Source organism: Cervus canadensis, chromosome 10, assembly GCF_019320065.1.
Source record: "Cervus canadensis isolate Bull #8, Minnesota chromosome 10, ASM1932006v1, whole genome shotgun sequence".
NCBI classification, from domain to species: Eukaryota; Metazoa; Chordata; class Mammalia; order Artiodactyla; family Cervidae; genus Cervus; species Cervus canadensis.
Window position 1 is genome coordinate 71,042,148 of NC_057395.1, and position 22,705 is coordinate 71,064,852.

At 47.2% G+C, this 22,705-nt stretch overlaps 1 protein-coding gene across 9 annotated transcripts in view; it reads left to right on the forward strand.

The window, feature by feature from the left end:
- TOX2 (TOX high mobility group box family member 2) overlaps window positions 1-22,705 on the forward strand; it is a 147,168-nt gene that overhangs the window by 96,723 nt on the left and 27,740 nt on the right. For all 9 annotated transcript variants that reach the window (XM_043480072.1, XM_043480070.1, XM_043480073.1 and 6 more), the window contains one exon: window positions 1,146-1,391. In XM_043480072.1, coding sequence (XP_043336007.1) covers window positions 1,146-1,391 — 246 coding nt within the window. The remainder of the gene's footprint in view (window positions 1-1,145; window positions 1,392-22,705) is intronic.

The following is a 22,705-nucleotide window of genomic DNA, read 5'->3' on the forward strand; positions in this document are numbered from 1 at the left end:
TAATATATTATGACCAAGTAGGGTCCATTGCAGAAATACACGGTTGCTTTTACATTAAGAAAACTAAGTGTAGCAATTTACCATATTTAACTGAATTAAAGGAGAAAAGGCTTATTTGAGCCTTTCAGTAGATGCAGGGGAAGAGAATTCAATAAAATTAAAATGTGATGCCTAATTGAAAGAAGAAGGAGTACAATTAACCTGTTATAGAATACCTATAAGAATCTATGGCAAACGTTATTCATGCTGGGTCACTTCAGTCATGTCCAATTCTTTGCAACCCCATGGACTGTAACCTGCCAGGCTCCTTTGTCCTTGCAATTCTCCAGGCAAGAATACTGGAGTGGGTTGCCATGCCCTCTTCCTCCTCCTTGCCATGCCTTCCCTACTTAGGGATCATGCCTCCTGAATTAGCAGGCAGGTTCTTTACCACTAGCACCACCTGGGTGCTTAGTGGTAAAATATTGAGATACTTAAGAAAAAAAAGCAGTGTGTCCACTCTTACCATTTCTATTTAGCATTGTACTGGAGCTTCCTGGTCAGTGGAATGAGGTGGGGAAGATGAACAAATAATGTTTGGAAAGAAAAGTGTCCAGTGTGGCTCCTGGGGGAATAGCTTGTGCTCCTGGGGGAATGTTTGTACCATTTACCGAGATGAGAAGACCTGTTGAGAGGACACAGTTGGGGACACACAAGAGGAAGTCATCCAGCTTCCCTGGAAGGCCGCCAGGCATGGAGCCAGGATACTTCAGTTCTGCTCCTAGCTCTTCTACTAATCCTGCTTGAGCCACTTTCCTCCAGGACCTGAGTTCTTCTGTCTGTAAAATAGGTGGATGTAGACAGATGGATTCATGGTGGGCTGCAGTGGCCAGATCTGGTGGGAAAACAGAAAAACAGGTGAACAGGTGGTGGCCCCACTCTCCAGGAGCGCAGGTTTCTGATTACAGACTGTCCGGTAGGAGGAAGCACCCGTTGGGGATGGGTCAGGAGTCTGACTGCATCATCTTGACTGTGTGCCTTGCAGAGGGACCATCCCCTCTCTGCTTTGCTAAGGGGTGTTCATTGTTACTCTCACTGGTGCTGAAAAGCCTGTTCTGCAGTTGTATGACATTGACCTGCAACAACCTGCCCTTTTGATGTTTTAGAGCTTCAACAGCCAGAACGAGAGCAACGAAGACTATGAGATCCCCCCAATAACACCTCCCAACCTACCTGAGCCATCCCTCCTGCACCTGGGGGACCACGAAGCCGGCTGCCACTCCCTGTGCCACGGCCTCGCGCCCAACGGACTGCTCCCTGCCTACTCCTACCAGGCCATGGACCTCCCAGCCATCATGGTGTCCAACATGCTGGCCCAGGACAGCCACCTGCTCTCGGGCCAGCTGCCCACGGTGAGTCCCTGTCACCCGCCATGGCTCCTGCTAGGTTACAGCAGGGAAGGGAGTCGAGAGGGAGCAGAATGCCAGCGCCTTGAGGAGGACCCTCTGCTCAGGTGCAGGGTCTGGGCTCTGTCGGTTACTTGCATGGGGGTCCACAGAATATGGGGGGTGGGCATGGAGGGAAGTTTATGTCATGCTACTTGCTTCTGAAGCTCTGTTTATAATATCTTGGTATCATTTGTTTTATTATTATTTTTAATAGTATAGTCTCACCTTTTAAAGGCTTTACTGAAGGAGAATTCCCTGGTGGTCCAGTGGTTAGAACTCTATGCTTCCACTGCAGGGGATCTGGGTCCAGTTCCTGGTTGGGGGACCAAGATCCTACAAGCTACCTGGCAAGGTCAAAAAAAAGGCTTTATTGAAATTGAAATATTGTTCACCTACTATGCAATTCACCTATTTAAAGTATACGGTTCAGTAGCTTTTAGAATATTCACAGAGCTGTGTGACCATCAACACAAGCTATTTTAGAACCTTTTCATCACCCCACAAAGAAACTTTATACCCCTTAGTCATCATTCCCAACCCCACCCCCATCTGTAGCCCTCGGCAACTATTAATCTACTTTCTGTCTCTATATAGTTGCCTCTTCCGCAAATTTCATATAAGTGGAATCATATTATTTTAAAAATATTGTGTCTTGTTTCAGCTGGCAGGGAAGAAGGTGTGATGACTGACTTAGAGTTTTGAGGATAGGAGGGACTTTGGCAGGCAGACCAGCGCAGGAAAGGACCTTCCAGGCTGAGGGAACAGCATGTACAAAAGCAAGAAGCAGGAGGCTCATGTCGTGCTCAGGCGTGGCATGTGGGTCATTCTTACTGGGCTGGAGAGAAAGAAAATGGAGTTGCATAGGAAGAGAGGATGTGCAAGAATCAGTAGGACTTGGATCGTAAAGATCCTGAATCCCATGCTGGGCAAGGTGTGATTTTTCAGCATTTGAACAATGAAAACCTATAGAAAGTCAGTAGAGAATTCTTTTGTATAATGGGGAAAATCTCCTTAAGGGAATTCTAGTACTTCTTCTGAATGACTGGGGTATATGTTTCTTTTTGCTTTTTCCTTTGCAGTTAATATTATATTGATAGTAACACCTCTTAACTTCATTCTTAAGTGACAAGAATAAAATTCAAAGAAGCTGATGCAGGAAAAAAAAGACTGAAATATCTAGGTATTGAGGGCTGGACAGAGGGTTTCAGGCATGGCTGGATCCAGGAACTCCAGCAATATCATTAGTATCATCCACACAGCAGGCATGACGGCTATAGGCAGCCAGCATCTTCTCTGATGTCTCTGGCAGGTGGTAGTTTGAGTCTTCCAAGGAGGACCATGACAGCATGTGTGGACCAACCACTGTATCTAGGAGGAAAACAGTCCTTGATTTTGTCAGAAACACACCTGTGGGAGGGCAGGAGGGACCGATAAATTGATTTCTGTAAGAATCACATGATGTTGGATGGATCATGTTTATCCCTACCAAGGCTGTTCAGAGGTCACAGCCAAATTTGTGGCCCAGTTTTATCAGATGTCTGAGACCTTCATTTATATTGTTTATCATCTAACAATCTTGACTATATTCTATTTATTTATTGTTTACTCTTATTACCACCAAATCTCTTTGCTTAAAAATAAAAAGAAAAACAACCTGGCATACTCTATGTATTTTCAAGAGCCACATCACTTTTATTTTTGTGAAGCTAGGTGAGACATAGAAGGGAAGATGAGAGAGAGGGAGGGCAGGAGGAAGCCAACTCAAGGCCCACATTTTCTACTGTTCACTAAAGTGCTCAGTGGAAATTGCTGCTCCATTTCTTGAGAAACAAGCCCATCAATAATGCAGATCGTCCACTTCCCCTTCTCTCTCGGAGACCTGCATATTCCACAATGTGTGGTTTTAATTCCAATTTGTTATAATGCTTTTGCCTTAACTGCTTGCCCAGCTAATTTCCTAGCAAAAACTTTACGACTCCAGACGGTCCCAATTCGGGATTTGTGGTAACCCAGGTGAGGGCAGGGCCCGACTGACATCTCTGTCGTGTGCCCTGGGGAGGCCCATGGATGCAGGGGTGCGTCTGCCTGGGGTTCTGGGTCACAGTGTCACTGGCCTGGGATGCTAGTCTTCAGCGGACACAGTGCGGACACAGGCTCTGACATCCCACAGACGGTTAACCCCAGCCCCAGCTCCTGAGCTTCAGTCCTCTTTTCTTGCAGTGACAGGTATCTGAGATAATGTATGTAAGGTCTCAGCAAATGTCTAGCAGAGAGTAAACAATCAGGGAATATTTGCTATTGTCATTATTAGTCATAAAAATGAGTTCCCACTGTAACCAGTGGTAGTGTTTTCCCATAAGGCTCACTTACCTAAAGGAATAGGCTCTAGATACTCACAGGTAACTTGGTAGGGTCACCTGGTTATAAGAGCTCTGATCATTACAAAGGAGATTATCTGTTTATCAGAGATGACCCCCTGATCCCTTCGCCTAGGAAATGCCTTTGTTGGGCTTAGTCCAGATAGGCACTTTGCAGTCATTTTCCAGATTCCTTTAAAACTAGTGCATGTTTAAGATGCTTCACAAATTCAGATTGCTTTAATTCTTCCATTAGTGAGAGTTATCAACGGTTCACTGGGTTTTCTATTCCCTCGTTATGAAATGAAAAGTAAGCCAAACTATCTTACCCAGAGGAAGGCTGCCAGGCCGAGTGGGAAACCAATTAAGAACATGTCCATCCATTGGGACCATATGCTAAAAAGACAGTTGTTTTAAAAAAAGTGTCTTTAAGAAAATACTTCTATTTATCTACTTTCGGTTGTGGTGGGTCTTCCTTGCTGCGCAGGCTTTTCGCTAGTTGCATCGAGCGGTGGCTACTGTCTCGTTGTGGTGCACAGGCTTCTCATGGCTTCTCAGGCTTCTCTTGCCGCAGAGCACTGGCTCTGGAGTGTGGGCTCAGAAGTTGTGGTACTCGGGTTTAGTTGCGCTGTAGCATGTGAGATCTTCCCAGACTAGGGATTGAGTCTGTGTCTCCTGCATTGGCATCAGAGGTAAAGAACCCACCTGCCAATTGCAGGAGATGCTAGAGACACAGTTTGGATCCCTGGGTCAGGAAGATCCCCTGGAGTAGGAAATGGCAACCCACTCCAGTATTCTTGCCCAAAAAATCCCATAGACAGAGGAGCCTGGTGGGCTACAGTCCATGGGATCGCAAAGAGTCGGACACAACTGAGCAGTCACACATTTGCATGCACACTCCTCCATTGGCAGTCAGATTCATTACCACTGAGCCACCGGGGAAGCCCAACAATTGTTTTAAATTTGTCTGAGCTGAAGCTTGAAGGTGTGTGTGTGTGCGTGTGAGTGTGTGTGGACATGCATGCTATGTGGGTAATGCTGGAGTTTGTGTCAGACCCCCGAGATGTGAAGCACCATGCAGGGAGCTTTACACACATTGTCTCACATAACACTTCCGAGTTCCAAGTGAGGCAGAAACAACTGCAATAAGGAAATGGAGACTTAGAGCAGGTAGGTGGTTGTTAGTTTCCTGCAGCTGCTGTAACAATTGTCACAAACTGTGGCTTGAAAACAACAGAAATTTATGCTCTCACAGCTCTAGAAGATGGAGGTCCAAAATCGGTATCATTGGACTAAGAAACCTGTCGGGAGGGGTGACCTTCCTCCGGGGTCTCTGGGAAAGAATCTATCTCGTGCTTCTCCAGCTTCCTGTGTTCTCTGGCTGTCCTTGGCTTGTGGCTACATCACTCCAGTCTCTGTCTGTCATCACATCGCCTTCTCTTCTGTCAGTGAAATCTCCCTCTGCCTTTCTTATAAGGGTGCTTAGGGACTTACAACATATAGGGTTAATCCAGGATCATCTCCCTATCCCAAGAGCCTTAACTTTTAATCACATCTGCAAAGACTCTTTTTTTTCCCCAAATACAGAACCATTTACAGGTTCCAGGGATTAGAATCTGATATCGTAAAGGGGCTATTTTGGGGCTTAACCACAGTGATCAGTCTTGATTAAGAGCCAACTAGGTACCAGACCTTGTTCTGAACTCTGGACCTACAAGATGTCCTTGAGGAACAACTAGTACAGGTAGAGAGACAGGTGAGGAGCCCACTTCTGAACATGTAGTAAATCCTCTGATGGAATCAGTGCATGTTGCTCTATGCAGCTAGAAGAGGCACCCTGCCAACTAAGAGTTTACATGCTGCAACAAAGATCCCACGTGCTGCATTGAAGACATGATGCAGCGTAATTAATTAATTAAAATCACAAAGAGGAGGCACCTGGCTCAGATGTGAGGTTATTGCTTCCTAGGGGAAGTGATAACCTGATCCTGGTATTAATAATTTATGTGCTTTATGAATGAATGAGTATAACATAGTTATTCAGTCCCCAAACCAAGATTCATCCCCAGCTCTGTCCCCTACCACGTACTCTCAGCTTTTAGCAGCTGCCCAAGGGGTGAAGCAGCTTGGCTACAGGGCCACCGGGGGCACAGAGAATGGCCCAAGGACCAGGTGACCTCTGCTTAGGCCGCGATGTGTCAAGGAAGTGGTCCCTGGAGCAGTGGCATTTGACACCGAGGCATTTGACAGTCCTCTCATTAACACCAGGCCCTCTTGGCTCTGATGCCAGAGGTCACCAGCTCCTTTTGGTCCCCTGCCCAGCCCACGTGGTCTCCCAGCTTGTGTGGGAGTTGGTTCTTCGGTTTTAAAGGTGTGGCTGCTGGCAGGAGGCCTGTACAATATTGGCTTCAGGCTCCTTTTACAAAATTAAATATGCTTAAGGCTTCTCCCTCGACTTCAGCATCTTAACTGATTAAACATTCATTTCCAAGACAAAAAGAGTCAATTTAGTATGAAAGATATATTTTGCCAGTTTAATTTAAAGCGCTGCACCTCCATCTGACCCCTATTTTCATAACTCAATAATTTTATCCTGTGTTGATTGTCTCATTTTGAGAGAGATATTGTATGTATAAATCAGTTTCTAAAATACCCAAAGAAACTAGAAGAGTGGAATTTATTAAACAGCCTCTGTTAAGTCTGAAATAATTTATTTTGGAGTCGTCCTTGGGAAATGTTTGAGCTCACCATCCTGGCTTACCCAGGGGAGGAATTATCCTGGGAAGGGACAAAGCTTGATGTTCCCAGATAAGTTCTCAGGGAAACTGCTCCTTTTTCAAGACCAGAGAAACTCCTTGGAGAGCCTTGGGCAGGTGGAGACGGGCCATGATGGGAAGTGAGTTCTGGCAAAATCAGCCACGGGTTCTGGTGGCAATATGGGGTCTCCCTAAGATGAGCCCTAATCATTGGGCCATCCTCTGGGTCACTGGAACTTTGTGGTCCAGCCGTGGCTTCAGTTAGCACAAGAGTGGCACATAGTCGTCATTCAAATGTTCTCCTCTAGCACTGACTCTTATTTACTGCTTTCTCTGGGGATTTGAGTAAGTAACTTCTCTCCCAGCCTTAGTTTTCTTTCCCATCAATAGGATGGAGACTGGAATTCTAGATCTGGTGAACTCACATATAGGAAGATGGGAGTGATTGCTTTGTCAGCTATGATACACTAAAGAAGTATCTGGGTTTGAGGTTGGATAGACTTCTGCGACCAGGACCACCACACATGCCACTGGCCTGGGGGACTCAGGGCTCATCAGCGTAGATTCACATCCTGAGTGCTGGACGGGTAGCTTTACACTCTTTGTGTTCCGAGTCCCTGTCCCAAAGCATCTTGCCAAGACTGGACCTTCTCCCTCCACAGAGAGGGCTGGGGGCGTACAAGTGAAGGATCTTTCCTGGCTAGAATCCTAGGGTAGGCTGAGGGAGAGAGCTGAGCAATTTCGTAGTTGTACTTCACCCCCTTGCCTTAGAGATGGTTCCCACGAGACAGCTTGCAGCCCTGGCTTAGGTTCCAGAGCCTGAGGGCAGGGCTCAGAGCTTCGGGGCAGGATCTGTGTGTTGACCCAGAGAGGGGAGGTCCTTCATATCCATCTCCCCATCACCTTCCCCCTTCTCTTCCTGTTCTCACTCTTCCCCTCCAATCTCCTGTTCCTCCCCTCCTCCCATCCCTGACTCATTCGTCTTCCACCCAGAAGACCTGGTCTCCCTCTAAATGATTCTCACAAATTGAGATGCAGGAGATCCTCTCTGGAGTCTGAGATAAAGGGACCAAAGGCCCCCAACCTTTGATCCTCTGGACTTCTGAGCCGCAGGGCCAGTGGAGACCCATCACCCTGTCCATCCTATTAATTTTATTGATCTTAGTGCATAAATTGGTTTTTGTTTTGTTTTACCATTGTTATCAGTTAGTTTTTGCTGTGTAACAAAACTACCCCAACACTTAGTGGCTTAAACCCCAACACTTAGTAGCTTAAAGCAAACAATGAACTTTTGCTATTTCCTGTTCTTCTGTGGAACAGCAAGGTAGTTCTTTTGACCTGCACTGGCTTGGCTGGTTTCTGGGGTCAGCTTGCAGCTTGGTTGGAGCTGCATGGCCTTGGATGGTTTTGTTCACATCTTGGCAGTTGGCTGGGTCTATGCAGGTGATGTGGCCACAGGTCTCTCTTCACATGGTGACCTGGGTTTGTGCACATGGTGATGGTGATAGGGCCCCTGAGAGCATCAAGAAAAAGAGGCTCCGACATGCAACCACTTTTCAAAACCTCTGCTTACATCACATTTTTTAATGTTCTTTTGGCCAGAGCAAGTCGTATGGCCAAGCCCAGAAATAGACCCCAAAGAGAGAAATGGCTGAGTAACATTGCAGAAAGGTATAGATGCAGCAAGGGCAGGAATTTGTGGTCATTTGTGTGTGTGTTATTTTCTTGATGTTTAGTATTACCCAGCAGTTCTAAGACCTTGTAGATAGATGGTAAAGAATCTGCCTGTATTGCAGGATACCTGGGTTTGATCCCTGAGCCGGGAAGATCCCCTGGAGAAGGGAATGGCAGCCCAACCCGCTCCAGTATTCTTGCCTGGAGAATTCCATGGACAGAGGACCCTTGCGGGTTATAGTCCTTGGGGTTGTAAAGAGTCAGATGTGACTGAGAGACTAATACACACACAAGTTCCCGTAAGACAAGTAACATTACCTCCATTTTACAGATGAAAAAAAAAACCTGAGGCATGGGGGAATTAACCCCTTGCTCTGAGTCACATGGTGGAGAGTAACAAATGGTAGAACTGGGTTTTGGACTTAGGTTGGCCTAACCCCAGAGCCCGTGCTCCTAAGTGCTGGATAATGTGTGTGTGTGTGTGACTCAGTTGTGTCTGACCCTTTGCAACCCTGTGGACTATAACCCTCAAGGCTCCCCTGTCCATGGAATTCTCCAGGCAAGAATATTGGAGTGGGTTTCCATTCCCTTCTCCAAGGGATCTTCCCGACCCAGGGATTGAACCAAGGTCTCCTGCATTGCAGGCAGATTCTTTACCATCTGAGCTACAAGGTCTTATGGGAACTTAAGGGAATTCAGTGATCAGATGTAGGCAAGTCCCCAGTGCCTGGCACACAGTGGGCGTTCAGTAAATGTAAGCCACTCTATTTGTTCATTTTACTGATAAGGTTTGGGTATCTATGTTTGTCCAGCCTGACCTGCCCAGGGTTGGCTTTGCTGGAGGTGTCATCAGGCTGACTCGCCAGTGCTTGCTGGTCCAAGAAGTGGGTGTTGGGGAAGGCAGATCAGAAGGTGGGGTGGCTGTGGGTGGGGAGTGGGCCCCAGCTGGGGGTGGACAGGGGATGGGCATGGTCATTAAACCAGGACCTCGGTCAAGGCTCAGAGCTTGAGAGCAACAGAAAAGTGACAGTTCTCCTGCTTTCCAAGAAAGTGAGAGACCCGAACTCAACTCTTCTTGGCTACATGACCTGGAGAAGGATCCATCTTCTGGTAAAAGCAGGGCATCCATCACCGACCTGATGGACCTGAGTTTGAGCAAACTCCAGGAGTTGGTGATGGACAGGGAAGCCTGGCATGCTGCAGCCCATGGGGTTGCAAAGAGTCAGATATGACTTGGTGACTGAACAACAACAAAGGCATCCATAAGGGCTTCTGTAGCTGAGCTTCTCCTGGCTGCCATGTTTTTGGCTAATTTCCCTCTGGGGAGTGGGAGTCGGGGTATTTATCTCCCAAATGGACCTCTGAGAATCCTACACAGGGTGGCGGTGGACCAGCGGTCCAGAGGTTCCTTTTTATTCCACAGAGTCTGGATGAAACTCCCTCCCCCTGTTTTTTAGAGGCAGTAAGTGAAAGAAATATGTCTTTTTACATTTTATAAAACTCAGAAAAATGGCTTTAAACAGCTTTTGCTCTCCTGCTATAATTATTTATTTTCAAACACTCCTGCAGGGGACTGTTCCGTTTTCTTATCCTGCACTCCTTTTTCTCATAAATGAACCATCACTTCAATAAATCATTATGAAAACAGAGACTAACACCAGCTCTGAAAGGTTGAAAGATTTATGTAACACATTTATGTTTCCCATTTTCTCATTCTGGTACTCGGCTGCAAAAGCTAAGCTAATAAAAGCTGCTATTAATATTTCTTGTTGCCTAGCAACCCCAGAGCGGGAGTAATAGCTTCAGCTAGAAAAATAGATGACCGATAAGGAAAAATTCAATTCTTTTATTATCTCAGGGGGAAATGGCCTTTTACTGGAACATTATGATGTACGAGTGTGAAGTTGAACACAAAAGATTTTTTTGTGTGTTTGTTTTTCTATTTTTAATGAACATTATTTTACCTCCACTGACTCTTTCAGGGCACTTTTGTTTTCTTTTGCACTCTGCACCTCCCTCCATCCCTCATGCTTAATTTAGTAGCTATAGTAGTTAAGAACCTGTCGGCGTATTTTAGTTTAAAAGTGGGTTTTGCAAAGGTTTATAACGCAGTCATAAAAATTCAGTCCCTGTTAAAACTCAGGCCAGTGATAAGCCAACAACACACAGGCTGGTTCCCTGCAAACAGGCTCACGTTCTATTGAGAGATAAGACTTGTGGTTTTCTCTAAGAGAAAGGTCAGAAAAGAACAAAATGTGTTCTTTTCCGTGTCCCAGTTTTCTTTGGAACCCGGGGAAGCTGTTTCTTTTGAGAAGGGTTTGCTCTGAAGTTTAAGTCGGAAAAGATAGGGCTATTTATTGAGCGCCTGCTGTGTACAGGTGTAGTGCCACTGCCTTTTCCCAACAACCCTCCAAAGTAGGTACCATTATTATCCCCATTTTTCAGATCCAGAAACTGAGGCTTAGAGAAGTCAAGGAGTCAGCCCACGGTAGCATGATGCCATGATGTTCCACTCCTTGATGTTTTAGTATGGCATTTCTCAACTTAGCCCAACCAACATTGGTGGAGGGATATTTTCTGATGTGGAGGGCCATTCTGTGCATTGTAGGATGTCTAGCATCCCTGGCTTCCTTTCACTATTCCTGGCCTCTAGGAACAATCCTCAGTCAAAATAAAAATTTTAAAATAACTCCTCTCATTGCCAGATATTCCCTGGGAACAAATCACCCCTGATTGAGCACCACTGCATGCCATCCCCTCTACTTGGACTCCTCTTCCCCCTTGTCAACCTGGTGGTCTCCTATTCCTGCCTTAGGACCCGATTCAGAAGTCATTTTCTCTCAGAGGCTCTCTGGATCCTTTGAGCTGGATGTAGGGAGAGGCAGGTGAGGCATTTGCCTCCATCACAAGATTTAAGGGCATGTGCCAAAACTCAGGAATCAAGATAAGTCCTTTTTTCATGCAGCATTTTTAAAAAGCAGAATCGGCACCAAAAATATGATGAATCATGTATCAAAATTTTAAATAAAGGTGGTATCTGACTAAATTCCTGGAAATGTGGTTGTCCATTTAGATGCCTTCTGCACCACCAGCCTGGCACAGCCTGAAGGCTGGATCTGTGCTTTATGCTTTGCTTTGCACTAGCATCTAACAAAGGGCCTGGCTTGCAGATAACATTCAGTTTCTGTTTATTGATGAAATAACGGGAGAAGAGAGATTACTTGTCCAAGGTCACACAGTGAAAAGAAGGGAAGAGATGGAATTCTGACCCAAGTCTCTGCCTCGAAGCCCAGTGCCCTCTGCACCCTTCAGGCTGTGTATGGAGTGAATCAAGGTTGCCTGCAGGGTGGTATCTAAGTCACAGGGCCTTCAAAGATGCCCTGGGGTGCTCCCGGCCTGGGGGAGGGGGAAAGGGAACAGCAGCTGTGATTTCAGCTTGGTGTCCACTAGGCTCTGCCAGTGGCTGACTTATGCAGCCGCCAGCCTTGTGCCAGGCAAGAGGCAGCAACTCACTGACGCAGAGTTTCTCCTAGAACAGAACCGTGACGATGAGCCTCCTGGAGCACCATCAATGCTCCCGTGGCCATGGATTCTGTATCTTGGCCTTTGGAGGGCAAGGAATACTCCTCATTTGACCCCCATTTCCTCTAGGTGGGGCTTCCTCGGTGACTCAGATGGTAAAGAAACTGCCTGCAATGCAGGAGACCCAGGTTCAATCCCTGGGTCAGGAGGATCCCCTGGAAGAGGGCATGGCAACCCACTCCAGTACTCTTGCCTGGAGAACTCCTTAGACAGAGGAGCCTGGTGGGCTACAGCCCATGGGGTCGCAAAGAGTCAGACACGACTGAGCGACTAACACTTTCACTTTCCTCTAGGTGAGCTTTTTCTAAATGTGTGGACATTGTGCTTAGTCACTCAGTCGTGTCCGGCTCTTCGTGACTCCGTGGACTGTAGCCCGCCAGGCTCATCTGTAATCTGCTAACAGTTATTAAAACATGTATTATGTGCTTGACATCCACTTAAGCCCTTTATATTTACCTCATTTCGTCCTTCGTCCTGAGAAGGAGGTACTATTATTATTGCCATTTTGCAGATGAGAAAACAGAGGCACAGAGAGAAAAACCACTTGGCTACACAACCACCAGATGGTGGTGCCCAGATTTGAAACCCAGGTGCTGCCTGCCTGTGAACTCAGTATCCAACAACCGGTACAACCTTCACGTGAATTCATGAATAAGCAAGGGGGTGAGTGAGCCAGGCCTGAGACCCACTTTAACTGGCTCTGAGTCAAGCCGTTCACGTTCACAAGTAACCACAGCATGAAGCATGAGGTGCTAGTTCAGAATGAGGAGTAGATGAGTACTGACAAGCTCGGAGGAGAGAGGTAGCAGAGAGGACTTCCTGGAGGTGGCATCCTAGGGCCTGGGCCTTGGGAACCAGACAACAGCAGCAGATGCCTAGGAGGAGGAAATTTCACACCTGCCTGGACTTCCTTGTTCAGACCCAATTGCCACCTGTTCCACTGGGATTCACAAAACGATTGTGAGGTTTTATTAATAGATCACTTGAGCGCCCTCTAGTGTCCACCCTCTGCCAGGCTCCCAGTCAAAGCTGTGACCCTCTGGCCCAGAAGGGTGCAAGGGCCACTAGGCATTTACTTCCATTCTGGGCCAGATGCCCAGCTTGGCAGAGTACCTCTCTGTCTGAGACCTACTCCCGAGTCACGAGGGAAAACTCACGGGAAATCTCAGCAACATTCGTCAGCTGCAGCTTCGATATTACCCAGGATAATGGCTCTTTCCTCCTAGTGCATATTCAGTACCACGTTTGGGAAAATGAGCTTTTAATGTACCATCAGCATTGCTGAGAAACATCTCTGGCTCCGCAGAATGTCTGGAGCACATAAAACTTGAGATCTATTGGAGTCATTTTCCCCCGGCTCTGCTGGATAATGAAAAGTCAGTCGGTCCCCTGCCCTCTTTCTCTCGTCTTGCGGCTTTGTCCATTTAGTACTCGGAGTCTTTATAAAAGGTGGCAAGAAAAATAAAACTCATCAAAATATTAAGGCTCCAGAGGAGAGCATCGCTGTATTACTCTCGAGGCCAAGGTGTCCTGGGGGAGGTTTCGGCACACTGGCTGGTCTGGGCTGTGGCCCCAGCTGCGATGGTGGCAGCCCAGGGTCCAAACAGTAGCACTTAACACGGAGTCTGGAGTCCTGGGGTTCCTCCTCTGCCCTGGTGGGTGACCTTGGGCATTACTCCTCCTCTCTGAGCCTCAAGTGAGATGGAGCTGATGCTGTTTACCCTGCCCCTCGCCCCCCGCCCGCCCAGAGTGTGTGAGAACCACCTGTGCTGTTGGATACTCCTGATGCTTAGCTTTGTGTGGGATGTAACAGGTGTCTGATATGGGTTTGTTGAATGACTGAGTGAGTGAGTGGGTGAGTAAATGAATGAAAAATAAATGGTGCCGGGGTAAACCCTTCACAAACTGTAGAGCGCTGCCTACGCTATTGCTGGTAAGTAAGCCAGATGAGGACCCTATTTCTATTTTCTATTCTATTGAAAATAGTCTATTTCATCTTATGGCCCACCTTATCTAACCCTCCCATCAACTTTGGAGGGAGACAGAGTTAATCTCACTTACAGGTGTGTCCCTGAGAACAAGGGGCGTGTCCAGAGACACACTGCCAGGAAGTGGTGGAGGCAGGATAGGAACCTTCTTCCCTTGACCCCAAGTTTTGTGCCCTCAACACTGCACAGAAGCATCCTTTGCCCAGCCTGTGGTCAGAGTTCTCACCGGACACAGAGATGGGGGTGGGGTGGGGCAAAAGCATTGGCTCTTTCTCCAGACTCTTGGTAGCAAGAAAAAGTAGTTAGAACTTGTCATTGGGTTGTGTTGGTTGGATGAAATTTTGGGCCCCGAGGAATCCCTTCCGAATAAGCCATTGCTAGTTCTTATTATCACTCCAGAACTGGTAGAAAGACCTGGAAGCAGGAAACCTAGGTTCATGGCCCATCTCTCCACCACTGATGGATGATGGAACGCAATCCCTTTCCTCCCAGCCATACTTTCTTCATGTGTTGAATGGACCACCCCAGGGAGAGCTGTGGAGAGGATCAAGAGAGATAATATCCCCAAAGTGTTTCATGAATGGGCCCTGCAAGGGGCTGTTGTCCCTGGGGCTGTTGTCAATGGCTGGGGGTGGGGGTCAAGACGAACTCCGAGGTCAGATGTCTGATTGGCTGTGTGATCTCAGCCACCCACTCACCCTCTCTGCTGCAGTTTCCTCACGGGATTGTTGTGAAGAGTAAATGAGATATTTTAGATGGTGTCCAGATCTGTGCTCGAGGGAGGTCTGCTTGGTTCCGTAGGGAGCTCTCAAGCATGAATCAGACCACTGTGTGCGGTGGGATCAGGCATTGGTCACAGGCCAGGCTGGGTGGAGCTTGTGCATAACTTCCTAGGCAAGATGGTTCCCACTGGCCAAGGGCAGTTTTTAGAGAAGGAGGCAGCCGGGAACCTTTGGCAGCCAACACTCCCAAGAATCGATCTCTATGGGACTCCGGCAGTATTGCCATCAAAAATGGGATCATGGCTCAGTGGGTAAAGAATCCGCCTGCAATGCAAGAGAATACAGAAGATGTGGGTTCGATCCCTGGGTCAGGAAGATCCCCTGGAGGGAGAAATGGCAACCCACACCAGTATTCTTGCCTGAGAAATCCCATGGACAGAGGCTCCTGATGGACTATAGCCCATGGGGTCGCAAAGAGTCAGATTCGACCTAGCAATTAGACAACAAGGTCTGCAAGATCCTGGGAAGTTAAGAGATGCAGATCCTCAGGTCCCACCCAAACCTCTCACCCTTTGTTAAGCAGTCCCCCAGGAGATTCTGATCCTGCCCAGAACCGCTAGATGGCTGTCAGCCTCAGCTGAATCCTGGTTTCCATTGTTTTAGGACCCTTGGAACTGTCACTTTTGTTTCTGTCTGTCTTGAGAATTTCATCACACCTGTGACAGTTGCAAACCTTTTATCCCAGAGAATGCAGAGGATCCACACGTCTGTGTGAATCCTGACTCCTCCCAGCCCCTCCTGCCTCCTCTTGGCTAGGCCTCGAAGCAGACACCCTGGCGTGAGGACCATCCACCCCCTGGGATCAGAAGGACTCCAGGCCACGTCTCCTTAGATTGTGAGGCTTCATGGGTAATTGTGCACCAAGGGCCTATGCAGAATTAGAAACAAAATGTAGTAGGGGGTAAAGAAAGGGAACCCCGGGCAGGGGATGTCACTGGGACTTCTGTGTGACTGGGAGGCAGGGTCTGGGGGACAGTGCGGTGCCTGAGGAAGGGTGATCAGGGCAGCCTGTTCTCGGAGATCACGAGAGGACCGAGTATGAGGAGTTGGACACAAAGACTCCAGCAGACAGTGCAGTGCTGGCCGCAGCTGGACCCGAGGAACTGGGCTTTGGTTAGGGGCGCAGGGTGACAGCGAAGCACGGGCCTCCCGCCCAAGACCCTGGGCCCAAAGGGTCAGCCCAAGACGGTCACTCCCCCACCCCACAGGACTCCTCACTTGGGAACCCCGGGCCTCCGGCCTCTCTGCCTTAGCACGTGAGAGTCCTCCTCCCCGCCCCTTTTACCTGCCTGTGTGTTTGACGTGTGCTTGCTTGCTGTGCCCTGCTAGCAGAGTCAGGCTAACTCCAGCCAGCGCATTGGCTGAGCCCTTCTCTGCGTGTCCCCCCTCCCCTGCAACCTTGATCACAGTGATGTATCTTCCCATAACTCTACGCCCCAGCACGGGGCTGAAGCCTGCCACCCCCGCAGGCATCCACAGCACAAGTGACCAATGGCCAGCCACTGACACTAGAAACAAAATGGTCCTCTGGGACAGGGGCTTAGCCTCCACCGCCGCCCCTTACCCTGGACACTTGCCTTGTGTCTTTGTGCCCCTGACCACTGCCCTGCTGAAAGGGGGTTGGTACTTTGCAAAAATTAATATCTCTGACTTTGGACTTCCAGAGACCTGGATTTAAATCTGAGTTCTCCAGGAGTCCGGTGGTTAAGACTCCACTGCAGGGGAAGTTCAATACCTGATTCAGCAACTAAGATCCCAAGTGCTGCCCCCAACCCCCCGGCCCCAGCAAAAAATCTGAGTTCCTCCAGTTGCTTGCTGTGTTGAACAAGTTATTCACATACTCTGATCATTAGTTTTCTTATGCATAAAATGGATATGTTAATAACCCTCACCTTATGGGCTTGTTTTGAAAATTAAATGTTATAATGCTTATAAAATGCTCAGCACGGTAGCCATAAATATGCTATTATTTGTCTCTAAGCACTTCGTGTGTGAGCTGCCTGTTTTTTTTTTTCTCTGCCAACCCACATGGAGGACTCTGTATCCTTCCTAGTATCCCCCCAAAAATCCACCTGCCAAAGTACTGGTGGACAAAGTTATTTCCCTGGGGGCCTTCTGGCGGGGGGCGGGGGTCTCCATCACAGACAGTTGACATGTCTGTGGTCCCAAGTCCCCTCTTTCCCACACTGACACTGTGATGACTTGTCTCTCTCATCTCTGCCCTCATGGCATGCGTATGAAGTGTCATGATCCTCTTGATTCTCTCACACCATAATCCCCTCAGTTTTAGCATATGCCCCCAGACCTACAGATCCAGACATACCTCTGAGCTTCAAGAAGATGTCTCCATTAATAGGACCTTCCTTCCTTGGAGGTTAGTTCAGGGCCTCTTTGGTTTGAACTGAGCATCCTTGGGTCCACCCTCCACCCTGAGCAAGACATTGGTATATTTCTCAATGCAGTACAGTCAAACAGGGACAGTTTGCTCCCAGAGAAGGATTCTGGTTGGCATTAGTTCGAGTGCGCCAAGAAGCAGCACTGGATGGGATGGGACATGGAAGAGGTTTGTTGAGGAGGGAGAAAAAGAAGGCAGGACGTGGCGGGTGGGGAGGTGGAATTCCAGACCGTGATGCCAGAATCCTACATCCATAGAAGGAAGAAAAGAAGGAAGGAGGAAGGAAGGTGGGGTGGCCTGTGGAAAGTGTGGCCGTGGCAAGGACACATTCATGGAGCCAGAAGAGAACAGCTGGGCTCTCAGAGCATTTCTGTGGCCAGCAGAGTCCACACAGACCTGCTTCTCCACGCAGGCACGGGAGCAGCATCTCCCTGGTTGCCTGGACCTCTGTTCCTGTAGGAAATGTAGTGGAACTCATGACAGCCTGCTGTGCTGGGAACAGTGATCAGTCCTTATCCTCCTGGGCCGGCCTCGGCTAAGTTCCCCTCCCCTTCAGCTATCACCCCCGCTGATCTGGTGACTTAGCATGTGTGACCTGCTCCCAGGAACTCTGTGTCCCTGGCACTCACCCTTCTCAGGTTCAGGTCGCCGCACCTAGCGCGTAGAGTCGCGGTCGGGAAGGAGATGGCAGGTGGCGGTCCCCTCCTTGCCCCCACAGGGCAGCCCTCCCGCCTCCCGCCAGTCAGGGCCAGTTCCTCCTGCCCTGGCGGTGAGTTCTCCTCTCTCATCCACAGCCCCAGATGTAAGAACCCCAAAGGGCCCTGACAGCAGCCAGGACCTCCTGTGTCCTCTGGCAGGCACACACCCTCCGTGGGTACCAGGTTCTCCAGCCCGGCAGAGCCCAGCGCTGCTGGGTCAGGATAATCCCCTCATGGGGCATTGGGAGTGATGAGGAGGAGGGGCGCTCCTGCTTCCAAACTTGGGTTCCTCGACCCACGTGTGCTGCCCAGAACCACGTGGAGGTCTCCAGTTGAATGCAAATACCACGACTTTGGGGTTAGCGCCCCATCTTCCCAGAGCATCATCTCCAAGCCCGCGCTTCCTCTGCCTCTGTAGGAGGCCATCCCTGCGTTCTTGAGGCCAGATGCTGGGCTGATAAGTCATGTGAGCCATAATCCCCCGGGGACAGTTCCATCCCCCTGCCTCTGTCTTTGTGAAGTGGGCCCTCTGGTGGGATGCTACGCCAGGTCCATGCCTGTGGACCAGGCTTTCCATCCATCCCCAGAGAGTGGTGCTGGCTGAGTCGGACTTTTCCTCCTCGTCACAGCCAGGCGTGTGAACTGAGGCAGGGACACCAGTGCACCTGTGTCTTGTGGCGTGATATGTGGTCTGCTAGCTCCCATGTGACCGGCTCATGCCCTCTGGTTCCTGCTTGGGTTTGATCCCCTATATACTTTTTTATTTTGGAATTTCATTATATCTACAGGTTAAAGTGGGGGGATTTTATATCAATATACTCATGAGTTGTCCCCTTCAGAAACAATGGGTGTCTCCATTTATTTAAATAATTTTCACTCTATAGCTGTGTGTGCATATATATATACCCATACATACGGATCCAACATCTTCGTATACGTTTGTTTTTTAGAATTGAATATTTTTGCATTGCTCTCGTGGTTAGGACTTCTTGATTATGTTTTCTGTTTTTGTGTGTGGGAGAGTAAATAAGAAATCAGTGTATCTTTTATGTTTAGCTTTATTTAGCTATCTCAAATTCTGATTTTGTAAAAATTTGAGGTTTTCTAGAAATGCTATCACATCTACAAAGAAGAAGCTTTTCCATCTTCTTTGTTGTTGTAGCTCCTCTCTCATCTCTTTTTGTTTCATCGCATTGGGTCAAACTTTCACTTAATAGGGACGATATCAGTGACCAGTGATCTTTACTTTGTCCCTCAATTTAATGGGAATTAAATTCACCCTTGGCAGGACTTCCCTGGTGGTCCAGTGGCTAAGACTCCTCTCTAAGACCTCCCAGTGCAGGTGGTCCAGGTTCAATCTCTGGTCAGGGGCCTAGATCCAACATTCTGCAACTAAAACCAGTGCAGCCAAATAAATTTTAAAAATACGAAAAAAAAATTCACCTTGGCATAAGGTCAGTTTTCTTTAGCATACTTGAAAAGACATTTCTAATCTTTGAGCTTACTCATAATTTTGGTTGAGTTTTATCACATGCCTCTAAGGTGTGCATTGAGATAATCATATGCATTTTTCTTTCTTAGTATATTGAGTTAATAAATTTTATTAATAGGTTCCTGGTACCTATTAATATATTCTGATTGGGTATGGTATGCTTGTATACATACATATTTAAATATATGTACATAGACACATATATTTTTAATATGAGGCTCAATTTAATGTTGTACTATTTTACTTAAGATGTTTCTTTTGCATTTTTTATAGTGAAATGGGTCTGTAGTTTTCTTTTTATAAGATAGCTTTCTCATATTTCTATACTGAAATACAAACTATATCATATATAATTACTATACAGGTTATACCATCTTTGTAAAATGAATAGTTATCTCACTGAGATCTATACAGTCATTACCATTAAATCGTATTTAGTGTAATATTATATTTTTATAGCATTGTACCTCTAATTATACTCCATTCATATTCCAAAAGCTGTGTTTTGTAGTTTTTCTTTTTTTTATGCTCATCTTTAATCACATTATTGGTTTATAATTTTGTTTTATTCATTTTATTCAAAGAACAAACCATCAGAGTTATGTTTCAATTCTTTTACTTTTCTTTTTTCGTATTCATTTCCTCTTGTATGTTTATTAATCCCTTCCCTTGTTTCCTGTGTACGTTTAGAGTTTCCATTTTAAATTCTTTAATTCATTTGCTTTTATTTTTATTGTTTCATAATAAAAAATTTTATGGCTGTACCTTTTTCCTGAGTATGGCTTTGGCTGTACCCTATAAATTTGAAATGAAGTGTTCTTATATTTTTTACTTCTTTCTGTCAAAAACATAGCTTTATCCATTTTTCTATAAATGGCAGATGGTTGTAGTAAAAATATTAAGCACAAGCAAATATAATGAAGAAATAAGACTGTTAAAACAGCATCATTGGGAATTCCCTGGTGGTCCAGTGGTTAGAACTCTGCACTTTCACAGCTGAGGGCCCGGGTTTGATCCCTGGTCAAGGAACTAGGATCCCACATGCTGTGTGTGGGCTAAATAGCTTCAGTTGTGTCCAACTCTGTGCGACCCTATGGATCATAGCCCTCCAGGCTCCTCTGTCCATGAGATTTCCCAGGCAAGAATACCGGAGCAGGCTGCCATTTCCTTCTCCAGGGAATCTTCCCAACCCAGAGATCGAACCTGCTTCTCTTAAGTCTCCTGCATTGATATGAGGATTCTTCACCACTGGTACCACCTGTGTGGTGCGGCCAAGAAAACAATGAAAACCTGCACCATCCACAGATAACCATGCTTAGACTAATGGTTCGCTGAGTATCCTTTTAGTCATAGCTTTGTGAAAACTAAGATCATGGCCTCTGATCCCATCACTTCATAACAAATTGATGGGGAAACAGTGGAAACAGTGACAAGACTTTATTTTTTTGGGCTCCAAAATCACTGCAGATGGTGACTGCAGCCATGAAATTGAAAGGCGCTTACTCCTTGGAAGAAAAGTTGTGACCAATCTAGACGGCATATTAAAAAGCAGAGACATTACTTTGCCAACAAAGGTTCGTCTAGTCAAGGCTATGCTTTTATCAGTAGTCATGTATGGATGTGAGAGTTGGACTGTTAAAAAAAAAGGCTGAGCGCCGAAGACTTGATGCTTTTGAACAGTGATGTTGGAGAAGACTCTTGAGAGTCCCTTGGACTGCAAGGAGATCCAACCAGTCCATCCTAAAGGAGATCAGTCCTGAATATTCATTGGAAGGACTGATGCTGAAGCTGAAACTCCAATACTTTGGCCACCTGATGCGAAGAGCTGACTCATTGGAAAAGACCCTGATGCTGGGAGGGATTGGGGGTAGGAGGAGAAGGGGACGACAGAGGATGAGATGGCTGGATGGCATCACCGACTCGATGGGCATGAGTTTGAGTAAACTCCAGGAGTTGGTGATGGACAGGGAGGCCTGGCATTCTGCAGTCCACGGGGTTACAAAGAGTCGGACACGGCTGAGCAACTGAACTGAACTGAACCTGTGACTTGCACATGTGATTTACATATAAAGGACCATAATACGGTACCATTTCCTGTAGCTTCTAGTCTCTTCTGTTGGAGCTGTTCTGTGACCTGCTGATTTTCTACAACAGTAGGCAGTGCATGTATTTCCATGCTGATAATTATAGGACGTGCCCTTATTTTTCCTGGTGGCCTAACATTTGATTTATGGATATCTCATTGTAAACCAATGAGATAGAATAACCAATAGAATAACCAGTATTCTATTGATAGACATTTAGGCTATTTCTGACTTTTCTCTATTATAAAACCATCTTGGAATGGCTTCCTTAGGAGTTGTGAAAATGACTTTTGGAGGAGAGGGAGGGAGAGGAGAACTCTGCCCTGGGCAAGTCCTCTTGAGTCTCAATCTTATAAAATGGGAATCACCATAGTTCCTGCCTCATGGGAGGATGCGAGGATGAAGGAGGAGCCATCTGTGAAAGCTGCAAAACTATTTACAGGTGGTAGGGGCTCACAGCGGGGAGAGGAGACACATATTCCTCTGACCTGGCCATGGAGGGGGCTGGGAGCTCTGAGTTTCAGCCTGGATTCTAATCCAGCCTGTTAACCCTGAATGGTTGTACCTGCTTTGGCAGCATGTGGCCATGGCCCTTAGGAAGCTGGGGAGCAGGAAAGGCCTGGCCTCCTCCTCTGTCCCTCATATTGACTCAAAGCCGGATGTCTTTAGACCCACTTTATCAGTTAATTTGTGTTGGATTAGTCAGTGGGAACCACCCAGGACTTCTGTGCCTTGGATCTACCGTGCAACCTCAGGGCCAGTCCTTGCCCTCTCTGGGCCCCCCATCTCTGGACCCTTCCAGCCTGATCACCCACAACTCTTCTGAGAAAGTTTGTCAGAAATAATGTCGGCTGCCTTGCGCCCCCTTCCCAGCATTTCAATCTTCCCTTAACCGGGAACTTCAACAGGCAGTGCTGTTCTCGAGAGTTCATAAAAACATGTAAACACGGGCGAGGATACAAAATATTGAGCAGCAAGGCAGTAAAACATGCCAGTGTTTGTTGTGTTAATTGAATATTCATGAGCTGACTGTTTAAATTACAGTTCACAACTGTTGCAGGGCCTGATGAATAATTTAAACGAGGGTGGCCAGAGAGATTTCAACACCACATTAGCACACCGCTCAGGATCTGCTACAGAGAATTCATAATTAGCTTGGAATATCCTATCATAAATTCTTTGGAAAGATGGTTTTAATTAGCACATGTGTTAATTCAGAATGTAGAATGTTCCCCATTCAGGGGGAGGGGAGTGAGTAACCCTTCCCTTTCCTTTTCTTTCCCTCTCACCTGGGGTCCCGCCACCTGTCAGCAGTCTCTGAGCCGTGCTGGGCCTACCTCCTGAGTCCTTCTTACTTCCACTGCTCCCGGCTTCAGGCCCACTGCCGCACCCCAGCTCAGCATCCCCTAGTCAGGGCCGGGTCTGGTACAGAAGCCTCTGAACTTGTCTCCTGCCTCCATCTTTCCCCCT